The sequence below is a fragment of the Oryza glaberrima genome, chromosome 1 (genome assembly GCF_000147395.1).
Source record: "Oryza glaberrima chromosome 1, OglaRS2, whole genome shotgun sequence".
In the NCBI taxonomy this organism is placed as follows: domain Eukaryota; kingdom Viridiplantae; phylum Streptophyta; class Magnoliopsida; order Poales; family Poaceae; genus Oryza; species Oryza glaberrima.
In genome coordinates this window covers 32220002-32237710 of record NC_068326.1, presented here as the reverse complement: position 1 = coordinate 32237710, position 17709 = coordinate 32220002, and the positions used below count along the sequence as shown (strand labels likewise).

Here is a 17709-nt window from a genome sequence, read left to right as displayed (position 1 = left end):
CACATGCTGGACCGACACAACGAAGAAACTGTGTAGAGAAAAGCAACCGAGTTGAGCATAGGACGTAGAACGATCATTTCAGGTGATAAATAAGTACGAGTGTACGGCCAATAATAGTCATTCGAAAATTGTGATACTTCCTCCGTCCCAAATTACTGTCACCTAAGACAAGATGTGATACTATAAATCTAAACAGGATCCATGATATATCTAGTAATACGAATATGTCATATCCAGATTTATAGTGGTACTAAATAATATCACATCCTATTTTACATAGCAATATTTTGGGATGAAGGTAATAGTTGCAACTTGCGGGCATACAATGAACAATTTTCACATGGTCATGGCAATAATATCATATATTGTAATATATTTTTGTGAAGCATAAAAACATTTGCACCTTTACAAACAACTCCTCCATCGTAATAGAATAAAAATCTCACCTCCAAACAATACCTCAACAGCAAAATCAAGCCTCAATCAACAAATCAAAATCCACCCAGTATCATTTTCTTCAAGTTGGATATCCACTCTATCACGTATTGTTTAACAGCAACAAAATCTGAATTTGAAACCACAGAGGCAAAAACTCAAACTACCTGTCATCACCGCCACCCGTGCGGTGCTCTCCCCCACGATTAATGAAGAAGTACATGAAGCTAAGTCCAAGAAAAGCTGTAAAAATAAGCCTTCTAGGACACTTGACCTCACGGCTTCGTTGCCTTGACAAAGGAGGGCATGATTAATGAGCAAACCTGGGTACAATTATCTCCAGAAGAGGTAGAAGAAAACGAGCAGAACCAGAGCAACCAAAATCTGGTCCCTGAAAGAAACAGTCTTGGGATGGTCAATGCATCTTGCGTGTCGACCAACATCAGGAAGACGCAGGTGACCCGGTGAGTACAAGAGTTCCAGGGAAATGAACGGGTTTGGTTCATCAGTCAGCTCAAATAGTATCTCACCAACAGCATTCTTGAACTCCCCATTGGACCATTCCTGAGTTCGCACATAGCAAAACTGTGTCACATTCCACACATGGAAGGATCAAACTGTGTATACAGCAAGCACCACTGCCCATTGCTCATATTACAGTCTTGAAAGATGAGATAGAAAATTAGAATTTAGCCTACAAAGGCTACATGGATTGGATTGATCCCATATATGGCACCGAATACTTACGAAAATGTACTGACAAGGCAGACCTGGGGTAAGGATTCAAGGACCACCATGTCAATGAAATTATGAGACGGTGATAGTATATAAAGGATGATGCAAATGTTCAGTGCGTATAAGAAAATTTCAATTCATTGGTTAAGAGTTCATTTAGCAAGTTCTGAGTAGAAAAAAAAAAGGACTCTTAGTAAGTTTCCGTTAGAATTACAATAAGTAATATGGTAATAAGCAATGGTTCTGTTGATACCTGAATCTGCTTGCCGATTGTAACAAGCATAGAGCCTGCCGGCAAACTGAAGAAAGTTGACCCGCTCTGATTCCGCAGACAAATTTCCTGGTCTCGTCCAGAGAGGTGGATGCTCAAAGCGTACGAGTTTGGAGGATTGGTGCTGCCAAACTCACTCCAATGAGTTTTCAACTTGTTACAGTTATATAGTGTCAGACATAGTATTGACGCGGCCCCTGTAGACAGAGCAGAGTCTTCAGGATTCCTGGCGTTATCAGATAGAACTCTCATAACGCATTGTGCAAGATCCTCCATTTTGGATGCAACAATCTCCATCTTTTCCCTAGGAAGTGAAGGATCTGATGTAAGTACACAAAAATTCCATTATGAAAGTCCCAATGGGGTTATTGTAGAACAGGCCCGTTCGCATATCCATTGAATTTTCGACATTCATGGCTATGTTTATTTGGTGTATTTTGAGTTTTTGACAACTGCGCTAAGAATCAGCGGAAATCCCACTCAGGCTAAAGAAACAGAATATTATGGTTATTATTGTTCCACTGATATTTTCTTCCGAAACATCAAAATTGGAACAAAATAAGTGATGGAACGGCATGTTGTATAGAGTTTGACAATGACTCCACAAGACAGCATCCACGCCTTCAAAAGAAAACCACACAACATTTCTTGTCGCATACTTGCATGGGCTGTGCCTGTACCCCTGCAACATTTCAGGTGCCAGCCTTTTTCTCTAGCTCGCTCTCTACATCTAAATGGGCCTTCCATTCCTTGCAAGTTGCAACGGTTACCGGAGGCTCTGGGGTACTCAAAACAGATGTACACAGTTCCGTACCCTCTACAGACTACAGCTCATTCCAATTGACATCGACGAGAGAACGGTAGCAAGTGAGATATTCTTCAGTCCAGTCCAGTGGAGAGTAGTTCAATAGAGCTAACAAAAACGCAAGTATGACCAAACTGATCCTTTTGCATAATTTTAAGTGCGCACGTATTTTATCCGATCAAAATCGGCTTCTAAAACCGCTCAAATTCTGAAACTCTCTTCAAGTATGCACCTACGTTTGATGTGGACGAGGCGAGAAAAGGACAAAACTTACTACATATAGCGGCATAAAAAGCGCAGGCGGAATGTGGCGTACGTGTATACCTGAACACCTGGTACGTCGAGCCGGGCAGCGCCGCATCGAGCACCCGGTCGTCATCCGAGCTCGCCGTCGCCGGCCGGAACCAGTAGAACTCCTCACCGGCCACCCGATCCCTCCTCCGGAACCACCTCCCGAGCTCCCGCTTCACCTCCTCGGGCGCCCGGAACACCGCCTCCGCCGCCTCCACGGCCGCGCGCACCTCGCCGGCATCGACCGCGCCGCCCACGCGGAACGCGCCGGACTCCGCGGCGGCGCCGACAGCCGTCCGCGCGGCGTCCGGGTCGGGGTCCGACAGGAGGGCCCCCGCGAGGACGTCCGGGGTCGGCGGCGGCGCGGGGTAGCGGAACGAGCGCCTGCTGCTCGTCTTGGGCGGCAGGGCGAGGTCCGGGACGCGGAGGGAGGCCTCGAGGAACTCGGCGAGGACGAGCTCGTCGGCCGCCGCGGAGCGCGCGCCGCGCGCCGTCCGGATCGGGGTCGGCGGCGGCGCGCGCGCGGGAGCGCGGACGCGGGGCCGCCGCGGCGCCCTGGACGTCGCCGTCATGCCGCCGGCCGATCGGCAGATCAACTCGGCTGCGAGCCCGCGACGCGACGTGCTCTCTTGAGGTTGGGTGGTGGTTGCGTGGGTGTAAAGAAAAACGTGGGGACGGGAGGTGACCGTGGGATGCGCTGGTGGACGGTCCAGATGGAGTCCGTGGTTTGGAATCGTGTTAAATTGGTGGGAAAGTGGAGGCACGACGGGGCAGGTTGGCTGGCTGACGACTTGACAAGAGAGATGGGAGGCAGTATGGCGCAAAGGTGGCGGTGGCCGACTGACCGGTGGGGTCACAGGCTCACAGCCTGAGGCAATGTTTGGCTAATTAGAAATGGAAATGATTTCCAACCCACCAAAAGGCATCTTATATGGTGTCTGATTCAAGTTGGACTGCCGGATCAGGATTCACAATCCATCGCTGTCGTCGGATTCCGCGAGATAAACTGACATAAGCCAGACAAATCTGGACAAAAAATGTAAAATTCAGTTACAGTTTTTTAAAAAGCTTGAACCAAAAGCCAAGCGGTTTGGCCCGATCAGCAGAGTTTCGTGCACAAAGATGGCCTTTAGAGTTCTGGATTTTGGTCAGGAACGTACATTGAGCATCCATTGTGTTTCACTTGGCTGAATATAAAGAAAAAGTAACATACTCGGGATTTAGGAGAACATACGATGTTGCTCTCACAAGCATGAGCAGGAACAGACAAAAACTCACACGGCACATAACGTCTGACACGGCGTGAGTAGGAACAGAACGAATCGAATAAATGGTAAACCACATTTAGTAAAGATGAAACCAGTAACAGCAGATCCGATATTTGAAAAAGAACAGGTTGGTCCTAGATAAAGTTCAACACCCTGGTATCATGCTAGATTTAGGGAAACGACTGAAAAAAGGTTTATCACTCCGGAGACAATCAGGTGCGAGCAACGTTGGGGGCAGGAGCAGCAGCTCCACCAGGAGCGGGAGCGCCACCACCTGGACGAGGGCCTTGGGGCCTATCCTCCTGCAAAATAGCGGCAACTAGTTTAGAAACATATAATCTCACGATTAAGATCGCTCCAAAATAAATAGACTTAAGAACAAAAAAATATGGATCAAAATAACAAACAATAGAGCCCATCAATAACAGCAGCCTAAACACATCAATCGCAACTACACCATGCGCTCCTCTTAATCACTTTCTAGGATGAGTGGACATATTTGCAGATATCTTAATGTGGTTTTGATACATAGGCCAGCCACTTTGATACTACTATACAATCACAAACACATCTGAATTCTGGATGCAACAAAGAGGGACACAAACCCACTAGCAAGAAGCTAGATACTGTAAGCATTGGCACAAAACAATCAGCATTCCATAATTAGAACAGGTTAACACAAATTAAGGTTGCCTTAAAGAACAACAGACTAGCTAGCTTACAATCTACTGAATTCGATGAAAATTGATTACTTGATGTTAGGGCCATTTTGGATTGAGGCCCTAACAAAATTTTGGTAGCTGGCTTTTTTGTAGGATATCATACATACCCCAACATAAATGTTACACATAAACCATCAGCCAATTGTGAAAATGATGCTGTGAATCTCAAGGACCTGTTTATCCCACAGGCAACATGTAGTATTTGCCATCAGGGAAGACATGCAGTTCCAAAAAAGAACAGTGGATTTCAGATTATAGAAGCTGGCTGAATGAGTATACTTCCTTAAGTATGCCAGTACATTTGACTAAAAGCTAAATGGTAAACTTCATAGAATCAGCACACTAAAGAATTTTAATTTTTCAGCGTGCTTGAAAGATATTAGACCATATGTGCAGATAAGAGATATCTACAAATACTGTGCAAAATCATTACGTCTATTAGTATATCAGACTTTGTTTCTTAAATCTGCAGTAACAGATAAAGGAAATCGTTCCGATCATGATATACTAATTACACTATCAATTAAGCACTAGATATAATAGTTAAGAGGCGGGGATCAGGTACCCTGCGGCGGAAGCGTTCCGGAGGCCTGCGGTCCCTCCGGTTCTCACGGGAGCGGACACGGACGATGTGAGCATGGATTGCACAGGACACACAGTGATGCACCTTGGCGTAAAGCTTGGGGAGAACGTATCCTGCAACGAGATAGTTGTATTGTATGCCATCAATTCAACAATATCAAGACAGAATAAAAATTTCCAGCAGTATGCAAATCGCCAGTGTGTTATCGGCGATCACAAATCCAACCTCTACTACGATTTCGCATCACATACAAATTCAGCAAAAGAAACCAAAAGCGGGGAGAGGAAACGCACCATCGTGCACGCACGCCTCCTGGACGTCCCTGATGGCGGCCTGCTCCACGATGTTCCTCACCTGAAACCTCTTGATCGCCTTGTCCTGTCCCAAATCAACACAGAGATCCAGTGGGTGCCTCGCGCGCAACGAGAGAGGGCAAAAGGGGATTCGCTTCGCCTTACCTTGGGGCAGCACTTGGCGCAGTTGGAGCAGCGGATGTACTTGACGTGGCCGCGGCCGTGCTTGTTGCGGCCGCCATTGCGGCGCTTGAAGGTCTGCGCCGATGCAGCAAGAAGAGAGGTCAGTTCAGCGCTGGATCCCGCAAAGCAATCGAGGCGTTAAGCATAGGGGAGCAAGGCCTTACCATGGCGGCGGATGGAGGAGGCGACGGCGGCGGCGGCGGGGGGTTCGAGCTCAGAAGCCTCCAAGGTAATCTCTCCTCTACTAGGGTTTGCGCCACGAGTGGCCTTTTATACTAGAACCGGGAGAAGCGGCAAAGCATCCTGGCCGTTCGTGTGTTGGATCGACGGTCTAAGTTGTCAGGTAGGAATATATAAGGGCCATGGCCCACGGGGTTCATAAGCGAAAGCGTATTAGCCACTTTCCGCTTTGCAACACCCTACACGCTTTTATATCAGAGAAGGGAACAGAACAGCCGACGTAACGTACTACTACAACTACCTCCGTTTGCAAATGCGTAGCAGATCTGTGAACACTTTTGTCTTTTGTACAAAAGTTTGGTAAATACTTGAATGGATTTTGTATTATCAAAGTGGCTCCCTTCATCCTAAATATAAGCATGCAATGTTTCTTCATCATAGTCTAACCATTTAAAAGTCTACAAGTGAATTCATCATTTTTCTTTCGATCCACACGCTTTCCAAAATACTAAACGGTGTGCTTTTGGTGAAACTTTCTATACGAAAGTTGTTTTTAAAAATCATATAAATCCATTTTTAAAAAGAAAAGGAACTTGTACTTTAATTAATCGTGCGCTAATATTTCGTTCTGTTTTGCATGTCGAAGGGATTAGTTCCCATCCCCAACCAACAAACGCATTGTGCACTTTACTCTTCGGGTAAATAACAGACATGAAATCTTCATATAATAGTATGAATGCAAATGTTTGTTTAATTCCAGCCGTGGACATGTTATGTACAGTCGTAGCAAAAATAGGTGCCGAATATGTATGTACAGGACGCAGAGCAAGGAGCCTTCAGAACTAGCTAGCTGGAGTGAACTGGAGCAAAATGCCGATGAAAATTACACCGGTTTCAGACCATATGTCAGTCCCTTGATCCCTTCTGCAGGAGCGGGATGATCATGCGTCCAAGTCTCTGTTTGACCTCCACATTGGGCCCTCAGTCACAACACCATCTGCAACTTTAGCTGACCCGTTCTGTACTAGGAGAAGAGTCCCTGCTTCACCTCCTTTCACCTGCCAGGTTGATAAGCAAGGGTGATTACCGATGGGTGAGAAGCAAGGAATTATAGTAAGTTAGTGAAAGTTCTAATATATTGACGTGCAATCCTTTTGCACGTTCACGAAAAGTAAGTTAGTGAAAGAAAATAACGGGTCAGCTAAAGTTGCAAGGACGAGATATGAAAAAAATAGCTGCAAGTCGCAAATGTAGCATTAAGGCTTCAGAAAAGAAGTGCTATCTGATACCTTAGTGTGGAAAAATGGAGCTGACAATTCCGGGGCCTTCTGTTTATTCTCCATCAAGCAAAAGAAAGAATACAGGATCATTCCTAATAAGGCAAGAAGAATCCCTAATATGTTCCTCCAACTAAACGGGTCGTTAAATAAAACATATCCAAAACCGAGGATGATACAGGTTTTTAAGTGGCCTACTACTTGGTATGTTACAGGAGATGTTTTCCCGATCACAAGAAATGTACTGAAGTTTACCGAGACAGATATTAGACAGGAAAGAACGATGAATACCTGACAAAAAGATAACAAACAGATATATTACTGTATAATGGATAGAAGACAAATAAGAAAGGGAACATCGAGCCAGGGAATGCTCACAAGGATTTCACTCGTGTACTTGAAGGCAAATACATTCTGGTTAGTAAGAAAACCATCAAGAAATGGACCAATGATGAAAAGAGTCAGCGCTTGGTATGGACAAGATTGGTAGAGCAGTTGAGTTGAAGAGACTTTGAATTTCTTCTGGATAAAGTTTGTCATCTAGCAAAATTGGTTAAGCTGTATGGGGAAGGAAATAGTGATAGCAGAAGAAGGATATGATGTTAAATTAATATACTACGTTGGATCCACATATTTATAGTTGATACAAAAAAATGGAGAGAAAAAAAAACAACGTGTATCAGATCAGCTACTTAAATTTGAGAAACACCTACTCCCTTTGTCCCAAAATGTAAGCATTTTTAGCTATGAATCTGGACACATCATAGCCAAAAGTTGCCATATTTTGGGACGGAGGTCGTAGAAACTATCAGAGTTTCAGAGTATGTTAAAAGTTATCATCCACTTTAGGTGCAAGAGAATGCATATCAAAATAGATATAAGAAACTATTTATCTGGTAAATTAATATATATTTGATATGAGCTAACACCAAAAGCCATTTTTTCTATAATGCATATGTCTGATTATTGATCTATTAAAAACAAAGAATCAAGTGTCATTATTTTAGTGCAAAGAAAATAATATTGAATGTATACTTTGTTTAGAGGATACAATTTGTGAAATGCACGTGGTGAGTACAGCAAATAGAGACAGCAGCGATCCCAGTCTATTCAGTTGCAGGTCTGTCACTGTTGCAACACCTACACCAAACAAAAGAACTGCCAGTGCCATTTGGATTCTCCGGCTGCATGAAGTGAAAATATTGTTATAGTCTATTCAATTTATGATAGTACTACAAGTTATTGTTTTATGGGAGTATGACATTAGGATTGCAAGACCCACAGGTATTGAGGAATTCAAATATTCAAGTACCATGCTTGTATTCACAAGGATACCAACAATCATCATATATTTAGTAGTTAATGGTTTTTTTCAGCGTGAATTGACAAGGCAAAACTTTTTTTTTTACGTAAGACAAGGCAAAATTTGGATCAGACCTGAATGTTTTCCTGAAGAATATAGTCTCCAAAGATACAGTGCATGGAATTATTGCCAGCTTGGTTACCTGATGCATTTGATAGAGTGAGATAGCTTAGACAAAGCAGTAGACTAATTACACAAGCACAGTTAGGTCTGTAGACAAAGAACATGAATTGGCTGAAACTAGAGACTGTTGAATTGTGTCATTCCATCCCCAATAAAATCAGGGCAACATATTGTGTGCATGTTGATTTTCAGATTGGGCATGAATCAAGGTCAACTACTAAATTTCCAGCAAGAATTTAAGTTTTAAAGTTTCCAACAGGTGTCGTTTGCTGAAGATGAATATGTTCATCTCAAAATAGGAAAAATAAACAAATGCAAGATTGGCCTGATTTCTGAAGAGTAAACCAACCTGATAAAAGCCAATAGAGTTGAATCCAAGGCTCAGATTAAGCAACCCAATAGATATGCCATTTAGTATTCCAAATCCAATGATTGTCTTGGGGTCTAAATCTTTGTTCTCGAAAAGCTTCATCTGAAGAGCCACATGAAGGGAACAAAATGTCACCAGGAGATGCCAGCTTGTCAGCGTAGTAGCTGAAAGAAATTAGGAGAGTGCTGTGATTTTTGCATGGTTATATAGCTTAGGAAACAGTTAGTTTTCTCAGGTGGTATTGTTCGTCATATTGTACTCATAAAGTAGTATAGAATTTGTGTGCCTTATTAATGAACCGTGTCCATCAGGCAACTTGTGTTTCCTGAATTTTCGAAGGATGTCATTTTTGTTCAACAAATACATGAATAGGATAGCAGTAACGTTGTGCAATTTCCAATTGTCCCATGGAGCCATGAATTTGACTCACATATGCAGCAGAGCAGAGATGTTCAGAAAATGGTCATCAAGTCTGCACTGAGGCAATTCAAAGAACACCTAGAGTGCATACTTATCTAGTCATTTGCGTTGCTCTAAGCTCGTACTGCCGCAGTCCAATGTATGCGGACAGAGTGCTAGATGCTAGCATTAAATAGAACAATAGTATTAGGCCTCCCTTGGAATGGAGGAATTTAAAGGATTTTTTGCGGGAATTGAATAAGATGTTCGTAGACTCGAAATCTACTTACCAAGATCTCTGCAAAGTGCAAACAGACCAGATATGTGCGCGGAATTTTAAGCGCAAAGTAGGCGAGCGAGGTAGGCTCAAGAGGGTGATCGATAGCACCGAGGTAGGCGAGCGCGAGGCGGGGAGATCTCCGGTGGAACGAGGACCGAGGGCTGGGGCGAAGGCGACCAGTCGGCGCCACCGGCGGCTGAGGAGCACGGCGCAGAGGAGACCGGAGGCTGAGGAGCGTAATGATATCCCCGGTCCCCGGAACGCCATCCGGGCGGGATGCTCTGCAGCGAACACGCGGCCATGTTGCTCTCCGGCCGCGGCGGCGGCGTGGTTTTGACAGGGTCCTACTCCTACCGTACTAGCGAAGACAGAAGGGGAAGCGGACTACACAAAAAGACCGCTATCAATAAAACGGTCATCATAGGAGTTTTTTTTTTTCGCGCAAAACTCCCAATCGCCACTCACCAATCCTAACAGCAGGCAGTGTTTTGCAAAAAAATGGATGGACACTTCCCGTCCATTTAATTTTGAATTTAAATTTAAACATATATATTTGTGAAATAATATATCACATATTATTTATATATTCTTAATTTTTTTATTTTTTTATAACCATTCGAGTGACACATAAACTGAAGCATACTTGTAGTAGGTACTTGCGTAAACTATTTGTCTCATCTTTTCGCTTATGCTTATATTTATCAGCCAAAATTTAAAATTTTCAACTTTAAATTTGAAGCTGATTTAGAAGTATTTTTATCGAACTTTATTTTTCAGCATTTGCTTTTAGTTCGCTAAGAACATGTATATAAAAGTTTTTTTTCACAAATTACTTCTCGTTTGCAAGCCGTACACCGCCGCCTCCTGTCTTCTACGCAGGCCAAAGCATTCTCCGTCACTGAGCTTAATCAGAAATCATTATCGCAGGCGATGCACAAGACGGGAACAACGGGGACTCTGCTACGCATCGATTAAAGGCAGTATAAACCGCTAAGATGTTCCTGGCATCTCGAACAATGGCGTCCAACAGAAACAGACTGTACGCGAGATAACTCGGATAAGTTCAGGGCTCACCGAACACGAAGCCGAGTGTGCTCATGAGCGCCTTGTTGCAGACGACGATCGACACCGACGACACCACCGACAGGCCCAGCGCCGCCGCCGTGCCGGCCATCCTGCCGTCCACCATCCCCTCACCTGCGCCCGTGGCCACCACCGCGAGAGCCGAGAGAGGGAGAGAGGACGAATGCGACGAGAGGCAGAAATCCTCCTCCCTCCGTGCGGTGGTGGGTGGTTGCTCGTTGTCTTGCTTAAAATGTTGGTGGATTTGTTCGGGCTCAACCAACTCTGGCCAGACACAGATGCCTCTCGGTCTCAGGCGGTGTCAGCATTTCTCGTCCAGTTCTTCAGAATGCGGCCAAATCCGCACTGCAGATTCATGGACTTCACTGGCTTGCTTATTGTCGGATGCTACGCATATACAGTTTCTACTCCATAATCAAACAGTCATTTGATCAATCGAAGGAGTTTGGTGGAGTGAACAGAGCTACGTCAGTCTGTTGGTCGATCATCGATCCATCAAAAAGTCCATCTAACTTAACTTGAATGCTTGGCTTACTGTCAAACGATGCGGCTAAAAATTCAAGTTCGTCTTTGATTTCACCGTCCGCCCCGGCAATTTTAGGCTTGAAAAATTAGCATTTGGCATAAGGAGAGACAAGTTAACGAATTCTGATGACGGTGACGACCTACCAGACATGCAGATTCCCGCGCCGTGCACAGGCCAATTTAGCGGATATCGCCATCGTTGTCATCACAACGGCCGAACTGCAACGACAATTTGTCACTTTGGCAGCTCTTTAGCCTACTCTTGAAACAGTCAATGATGAACCCATCATACCTAAAAAATTAATAGATGTTTGTAACAGATAAAAAAAACTTTGTTGCCCTTAATTACATACTCATTTAGTACTCATGAATCCAGTATTCCAGTCTGCATAAAGTTCTTGCGTTAGCCGTTAGGTCGGGTGTGAGACCAATCAGTTGAACAGTCTACCTGGTGTTTTATCAGCATACGTGAACAGAATAGTTATACACTTATACTGGATAGTCAAGCCACATTTTGCAATACAAAACAAACTTCATATCAAAGAAATGTTTTTTTTTTGAAGCATACTACTTCGTACTACTACTTTAGTATTCCGGATTCCTAGTGGGTTGAAAGTCCAGGCCGGAATTTTGCGGTAGCATAGATATGGCCCAGCTTTTGCTTTTGAGAATACATGCTCTAGTGGGCCGAATTTGTAATGGCCTGATAGTTCAAGCTGGAATTCTGCGGTGGAATAGATATGGGCCCGTTTTATTTGTTTCGTACGTCGAACTGAAAACAGACAAAGGCACAAAGCTTTGTCACAAATCATTTTCTTCTCACTCATGAATCGTTTTGAACTTTGAAGAAGCAACATATAAATTCTCTTGTGAACTTTTGCCTACAAATCATCCTGACAATCCAACAAAAAATGGCGAACAAAAATAGCCTTCAACTTCGATTAAAATATGCGCTCACAAAGATTTCAAAATTATCACTCAGAGACTACGTACAGTACTTAATAATGATTGGTACTTGATAAGGCGACAAAAGAAAGTATAATCAAATCACAAACATATCATATACATAGACCCATAAACTAGCATAGTTCATGGTCCCAAAAGCACAAGAGTGCTCCGGTGCTCCCCCACAAACTCCTCCGGCCCATGTGGCCTGATTCGGGGGGTTACAATGTAACAACAAAAGTTACAAGACACCACCTCCCTGCTGTTCTACAATATAATCCTTAAATTGCCTTGCCAAATTTTAAACCAAGGCTACAACAATGCAGAAAAAAAAATGCCCAACTCCATGATAACTTATTTATGTCTACTGGACCTATGGGAGAAAGCAAAGGCCTAAGCGGGTGCTAATTAATAAGCAGCCTCAGAATAGCCAAAGCCTCTTCTCTTTTACTATAGCAAAGAGGCCTCCCTCCTCCTCCACCTCAATCTCAATCTCACACACACATTTCTGCAGAAAAGTGAACTGAAAAACGGAATTAGCCGAGTACTCGATCAGAACTGGCCGCCCTCGAAGGTCTGGCCGAACTGCCAGCCGGCCGGCACGACGTTGTTGCTGGTGACGGTGCGGCCGTCGCTGACGGCGACCTGGAAGGAGAGGCTCTGGCCGTCGAGGTAGGAGTTGCTCTGCCAGTTCTGGCCCCAGTTGCGGGACATGGGCTGCCACCCGGTGCTGGACCCCTTGATCGACACGGACTGCACGTCGCCTGGGCCGGCCACGTTGGTCACAAGAACCAGGTTGAAGTAGGAGTGCCCGTTGATGGTGAACCTGATCCCGCCCTTCTTCACGCACGGCACCCTGCAACACACCAGCAAAAAAAAAAAAAAAAGCAAAGTTCAGTGAAACAGTAGAATTAACTGTAATTTGTTACTATTTGTTGCAACGATTAATCATATGGATGTGAAATGGGATGCGTAAAGTAATTCCGGGACAGCGAAGTCAAGTCCACGTCGGTGTCAAGTCGTGCGTGCATGGCTTTGCCTACAGCCGACACGGACAGATCGTGGACAAACCAAATCTGCCGGGTGGTCCACCTACACATGGCCTGATCAGCCGATTGGGGATCGGCCCATCGAAGCCGACACACCGCACGGGGGGCCCGTGGCTTCAAGTTGCAAACAGTTTGGCACTCACTCGTGACCCATTGACCCAAGTAGAGCTCACCTTCTGTAGGAGACGGGCACGATGCCGGCGCGGTACACGCCGATCTGGAGGAAGGCCGGCTCGGCCATGTCGAAGTGGGGGCGCGGCGGGTTGCACCAGCCGCCGTCGTCGTTGGGGAGCGCGTAGTTCGGCGGGCACAGGTTGGTGGCGGTGACGGTGACGCTGCCCGGCAGGCACCACTGCCCATCGTTGTCGCACCGCAGCTCGTAGCACGACCCGCACGCCGCGCCGTCGTTGAACAGCACCGTGCTCAGCGCCGCCGTGTTGGTGCCGTACCCGGTGCTGTACAGGTTCCCATACCCACACGCCCCGCCTTTTCATGTACACAAACAACACGACACGAGTCAGATTACTCCCGGTTTTGTCAATGCGTCCAAAAGAAAAAAAAAACAAAGTGTTACGAGGAGCAGTGCACACGTACCCATCGTGCCGGACGCATCGCCGCCGCCGTAGAACGTGGCGTGGGCGCTCTGCCAGGAGCCGTAGTCGGCGGCGGCTCGCCGGGCGAGGAAGCAGAAGGCCGAGAAGAGGAGGAGCAGGGCACTACTGCGTGAGGCCATTGTTGCAAAACAGGGAGAAGATCACACTACCAACAATGTCCTGCTAGCTACTTCACTCGGCTTAAGCTAGGATCGAATCGATGGTTGCTTGGTTGTGAAGAGAGCGGTGCTCCCGGGCTCAGGTACTTATAGGCGACTCCTCCTTGGCAGTTAGAATCGTTGATAGCTTTTGCCCAACGACAGAGAGAGAACCGGAAAAGGAGACAAAAGGCGGCGAGAGGAAGGTGAGCCCACCATCACCGGCCACGAGCCACGACGGCGGTTAACACATACAAATCAGGGGGATCAGCCCCGCACATGCAAGTGCTCGTCGCATCGCCTCGTCGGACCCGCGCGTCACGCACAAGGAGACACCAACTGCCCGTGTGTCTGCAGGAACAAGTCCAGTTAATCGCAGCAAAAGAAAAAAAAACAATAAAAATCACCGAGCATTTTTTTAAACGAGAAATCGGCGAACTTTGATACTTGCCACATGGCTCGCAGAAGCTATATGGGCCACGAATTTCGCAGGTGTGAAGGGACCATAACGACCATGTGATCATGTAGACATATGCTTCACGAATTCGATTACACGCCGGTACGTTATCGTGGATGGCCATGCTTCGTGGCTGCGCGTCGTGGGCTGTCTCTCGTGTGATTCATGCACGAAGTGTACATGCATGACATGACTTGGCGTGCAGGTTTATGTTTTTTTTACGTGCCAGGGTAGACATGGTCAAATGCACGGACTACGCGATACAGTTTGCTCAAATGCTCTAAAGTAAACCACTTTGTTTATGTTCTTGAACTGTTGATCAAGTTGCATGCATGGTAGATTAATGCGAGAAACGAAAAAGAGACCGAATGACAACCAATCGTTCTAAAGTGTGAACCATGTTCGTGGATGCCTCTCGCACCTTTCCGACGTAGCGCAAGATTCGAAGGTTGCATTCTTCGGTTAAGAATCTCTCGTTCATTGGATAATCTCCGAAAAATCGGAGCCGGTCGATGTTGTAAGAGCAGGTACAATAGCAGGCTATAAGCTAACTATAAATATATTTTAAAGAGATAAAGAAAGAGAGAGAAGAGCAGCGAGCTACAGATCTGTAGCCAGCTGCAGCACGGACTCCAAGATGTAATGTGTGTATGACAGATGGGACCATGTATTAATAGTATAGTAAGCAACTATTATATGAATTGGCTATTACATTAGCTATAGATGATTTGGAGTTAGCAGTGGACTATACTATTAAACTTGCTTTAAAAGGCATAACCGTTCTCACAATTGTAAATTGTAATGCGCCAGCAGAGTAGGCTGAAGATTGAAACCACTATTGCACCATCAGGCAAAGTGACTATCCCCAGATTTTTCTGTCGGCTATGTAAATCATGTAGGACTAGGAGTATACAAGAATCAATAGTAGGACTAGCCGCGAGTAACTTTACTTGGTAGGACTAGGTAATATGGATTAGTGCAGCAATTAATCTAGTGCATACATGCTTGATGCCAAAATTACCAGTGCGAACTCCCAATGATAAGCTCAGATACTATTAGGATTTAGGACTAGGATATAGCCTGACGCCCATGGGTGCTTGCAAGGGTTCACACCTTCACATGGCAATATGGCATAAACATGGCCACGTACATAGGCGATCAAAAAAAGGTGTATAAAAATCGAAATCTTCAGACAAACTGCAGGCATGTTTGTCCAAGTTCACGTTTTTTGCTCTGACAAACCTGAATGGGCATTCTTCGTTCATCTCCTCTGCATATAGTACTGTTCTTTTTCCTGTGACATGTGGCAGAGTGACAGGTGGCTGCAATAACACGTCTCTCGCTGACTCGCTCCAAACCTACTCTGATCCTGATTTTATCGATGTAACCTCGTGCCTCCTGTAAGGATCGGCCTGCAGGAAATGTTGGTTAGTGGCTCAAGGAATGGGACTATTGGTGCGCTCTTCCACCGGTTTGCTTGGGAGTATATTCATGATCTGCACGTTGCGAACTTGCAGTGCATTTCTTCAGTTGCTTTTAGTGTAGCACCTTTTCTTTCGACAGTGTCGCGTATCGTGATTCCTGCTTCCTTTGCTGGCACACAACAGAGGTCAAACACGAAGTTTTAATGGATTCCCCCAACCAACTTCATAAAGCCCTTTTGAAAATTTTCTTTCGGAGATGCGTCATTGTTAGTTTAACAGTACAAATTACTTCTATGTCATCGTAATTTTAGTAAATTATCACTACCATGCAACAGGAGAAGTTTTATACTAGCAGCACAGGGCAGCAGCTGATCGCTCCTAGCAGGCGGAAATGATAGCGTGATGAATTCGGAACCATCGATGTTTCAAAGATCACGTATTGGAGGACAAGAAAACAAAATCGCGGTTAGCTTTCCCGTCATAATCCGTTCCTTTCAAAGAGAACATGCGTGCCAATCTTTCAAAAAGAAATAGTCTATCAAGTGACTAATTAACCATCCATTTCGTGCCCCCACGCCATGTTAGCTGCACATGGGCATGGGCCGCCCGGACATCACGGGCAATCTCCTACTAGCTACCATGCGTTGATTCGCCTTATTTTGCAAGCGTCCCGAGCTTTCAGCTCCGAGCATCATAAGGTTCACGCCACAATTTCCTTTCCCTGTTTACGTTGGTTACTTGGGCTGTACCGACGGATATTTGAGCTAGCCGAGCATTGAGCAAGCTCTGCAATCTGCCATCACTCACGTTCGATAAAGTATGTAGGAACCGCGTAGATGTACACGAGTCTTAAATTCTAAGGCACTTCTAATTTGAAAAGGGGCTTAGTTTCACTCCAGACAATAGTACAACAAAGACTCTTTTATGGCAACTTCTACTGCTAACTGCGGCAGGATTGTACTCCATCCGTTCCGTAATAAAAAGGATTTTGAAGAAATATGACACATTATAGTATTACAAATTTGGACATACTCTTTATCCAGTTTCATAGTATTAGAATGTCTCATGTTCCTTTAAAATTCCTTATATTATGTAATGGAGGGAGTATAATCTAAGTGCGTGATTGGTTTGAGAATGAGGTGAGATAATCTATATTTTTTATGAATGGAATGGTTTAGTCATATGTTTGTCATGACAGGTAGAATCGTTATATTTTCTTTACGGAGGGTGTGGCTCATTTGTCAATAAGAGAGAGGAGGTGGGTAGGATTGATTAGTCCGTTAGTTTCTGAGGTGTAAAACTGACCCAAATCTTATGGGATTACGAACCATCCCATGATCCGATGTCACTTATTCTTAAATCAAACAACTTGAAAACTGGATTCGCCTCATCTCAATCTATTCCGTTCTTTCAACATAAGCATTTCATACAATATGCGAATTTACCTTGGTTGCGTGGTTTTTGGTAGAGGCGGATTATGTAAACCACTTCCATCATAAATAAGTTAAAAATACCATATAATATAAATTTTAAATCCAATTTTTGCTCGTCAAAATTTTTACCACTGACATTAGCATGTACAGTACTCCCTTCGTCTATAAATGATGGTATTAACATGCGAAGTGTTCCTTTTGTCCATAAATATTAGGGGTTCTAGGTTATTTAACAGTAGTATAGTATTGAGCTGGGGTGAAATTGTCCTATAGGTTTACCATATTAGTAAAGATCACGCCAACTATGCAAATAAAATTGAGCAACAAATGTAATGGTTGGATGAATTGGAAAAGTAATAATGTAGGATCCGTTATATTATAGGCAAAATTTAAACATCAAATAATTTAATTATTTGTAGATAGAGGAAGTATAATAGAACCAGGTCTCACATTGAAGGCATTGA

The 17709-nt window shown here is 44.6% G+C and overlaps 4 protein-coding genes across 8 annotated transcripts; all 4 read right to left on the bottom strand.

Moving 5' to 3' along the window:
- Window positions 1-318: 318 nt before the first annotated feature.
- On the bottom strand, window positions 319-3715 carry LOC127760258 (uncharacterized). The gene is made up of 3 exons (XM_052284484.1): window positions 2571-3715; window positions 1424-1745; window positions 319-999 (listed from the first exon to the last, which is right to left on the bottom strand). The coding sequence occupies exons 1-3, from the start codon at window positions 3107-3109 to the stop codon at window positions 769-771; spliced, it is 1092 nt and encodes a 363-aa protein (XP_052140444.1). The 5' UTR covers window positions 3110-3715; the 3' UTR covers window positions 319-768.
- A 149-nt stretch (window positions 3716-3864) lies between these two features.
- On the bottom strand, window positions 3865-5861 carry LOC127760259 (40S ribosomal protein S26). Its single transcript, XM_052284486.1, has 5 exons — window positions 5751-5861; window positions 5569-5661; window positions 5404-5488; window positions 5093-5223; window positions 3865-4107 (listed from the first exon to the last, which is right to left on the bottom strand). The coding sequence occupies exons 1-5, from the start codon at window positions 5751-5753 to the stop codon at window positions 4018-4020; spliced, it is 402 nt and encodes a 133-aa protein (XP_052140446.1). The 5' UTR covers window positions 5754-5861; the 3' UTR covers window positions 3865-4017.
- A 582-nt stretch (window positions 5862-6443) lies between these two features.
- On the bottom strand, window positions 6444-10880 carry LOC127763367 (UDP-xylose transporter 3-like). Of its 5 annotated transcripts, none has more exons than XM_052288044.1 (7): window positions 10653-10880; window positions 8879-9063; window positions 8481-8548; window positions 8095-8227; window positions 7422-7583; window positions 7056-7334; window positions 6444-6824 (listed from the first exon to the last, which is right to left on the bottom strand). In XM_052288044.1, the coding sequence occupies exons 1-7, from the start codon at window positions 10765-10767 to the stop codon at window positions 6708-6710; spliced, it is 1059 nt and encodes a 352-aa protein (XP_052144004.1). In that variant the 5' UTR covers window positions 10768-10880; the 3' UTR covers window positions 6444-6707. The 5 variants fall into 5 exon arrangements, with proteins under 5 accessions (XP_052144004.1, XP_052144029.1, XP_052144037.1 ...); XM_052288069.1 differs by lacking the exon at window positions 10653-10880 and adding an exon at window positions 9589-9924 and having other exon boundaries at window positions 8879-9001; XM_052288077.1 differs by having other exon boundaries at window positions 6445-6824; window positions 8879-9001; window positions 10653-10741.
- Window positions 10881-12546: 1666 nt separating this feature from the next.
- Window positions 12547-14028, bottom strand: LOC127780046 (expansin-A2). The gene is made up of 3 exons (XM_052307008.1): window positions 13775-14028; window positions 13354-13666; window positions 12547-12987 (listed from the first exon to the last, which is right to left on the bottom strand). Exons 1-3 carry the CDS (start codon window positions 13911-13913, stop codon window positions 12684-12686), a joined length of 756 nt encoding a protein of 251 aa, XP_052162968.1. The 5' UTR covers window positions 13914-14028; the 3' UTR covers window positions 12547-12683.
- Window positions 14029-17709: the final 3681 nt, after the last annotated feature.

What these genes read in the sequence shown, in the direction of transcription:
- LOC127763367 (XM_052288044.1), bottom strand. Translation starts at nt 10,767, where the DNA reads ATGGTGGACGGCAGGATGGCCGGCACGGCGGCGGCGCTGGGCCTGTCG. An exon ending in ACTCTATTGGCTTTTATCAG is followed by an intron (nt 8,549 to 8,878) that starts GTTGGTTTACTC and finishes CAAATGCATCAG; the next exon opens with GTAACCAAGCTGGCAATAAT. An exon ending in TTCTTCAGGAAAACATTCAG is followed by an intron (nt 8,228 to 8,480) that starts GTCTGATCCAAA and finishes CACTTCATGCAG; the next exon opens with CCGGAGAATCCAAATGGCAC.
- LOC127760258 (XM_052284484.1), bottom strand. Translation starts at nt 3,109, where the DNA reads ATGACGGCGACGTCCAGGGCGCCGCGGCGGCCCCGCGTCCGCGCTCCC. An exon ending in TCGACGTACCAGGTGTTCAG is followed by an intron (nt 1,746 to 2,570) that starts GTATACACGTAC and finishes TTCACTTCCTAG; the next exon opens with GGAAAAGATGGAGATTGTTG. An exon ending in CAATCGGCAAGCAGATTCAG is followed by an intron (nt 1,000 to 1,423) that starts GTATCAACAGAA and finishes GTGCGAACTCAG; the next exon opens with GAATGGTCCAATGGGGAGTT.
- LOC127760259 (XM_052284486.1), bottom strand. An exon ending in GGAGGCGTGCGTGCACGATG is followed by an intron (nt 5,224 to 5,403) that starts GTGCGTTTCCTC and finishes ATCTCGTTGCAG; the next exon opens with GATACGTTCTCCCCAAGCTT. An exon ending in CGGAACGCTTCCGCCGCAGG is followed by an intron (nt 4,108 to 5,092) that starts GTACCTGATCCC and finishes GCTATTTTGCAG; the next exon opens with GAGGATAGGCCCCAAGGCCC.
- LOC127780046 (XM_052307008.1), bottom strand. Translation starts at nt 13,913, where the DNA reads ATGGCCTCACGCAGTAGTGCCCTGCTCCTCCTCTTCTCGGCCTTCTGC. An exon ending in CGATGCGTCCGGCACGATGG is followed by an intron (nt 13,667 to 13,774) that starts GTACGTGTGCAC and finishes GTACATGAAAAG; the next exon opens with GCGGGGCGTGTGGGTATGGG. An exon ending in GTGCCCGTCTCCTACAGAAG is followed by an intron (nt 12,988 to 13,353) that starts GTGAGCTCTACT and finishes GGTGTGTTGCAG; the next exon opens with GGTGCCGTGCGTGAAGAAGG.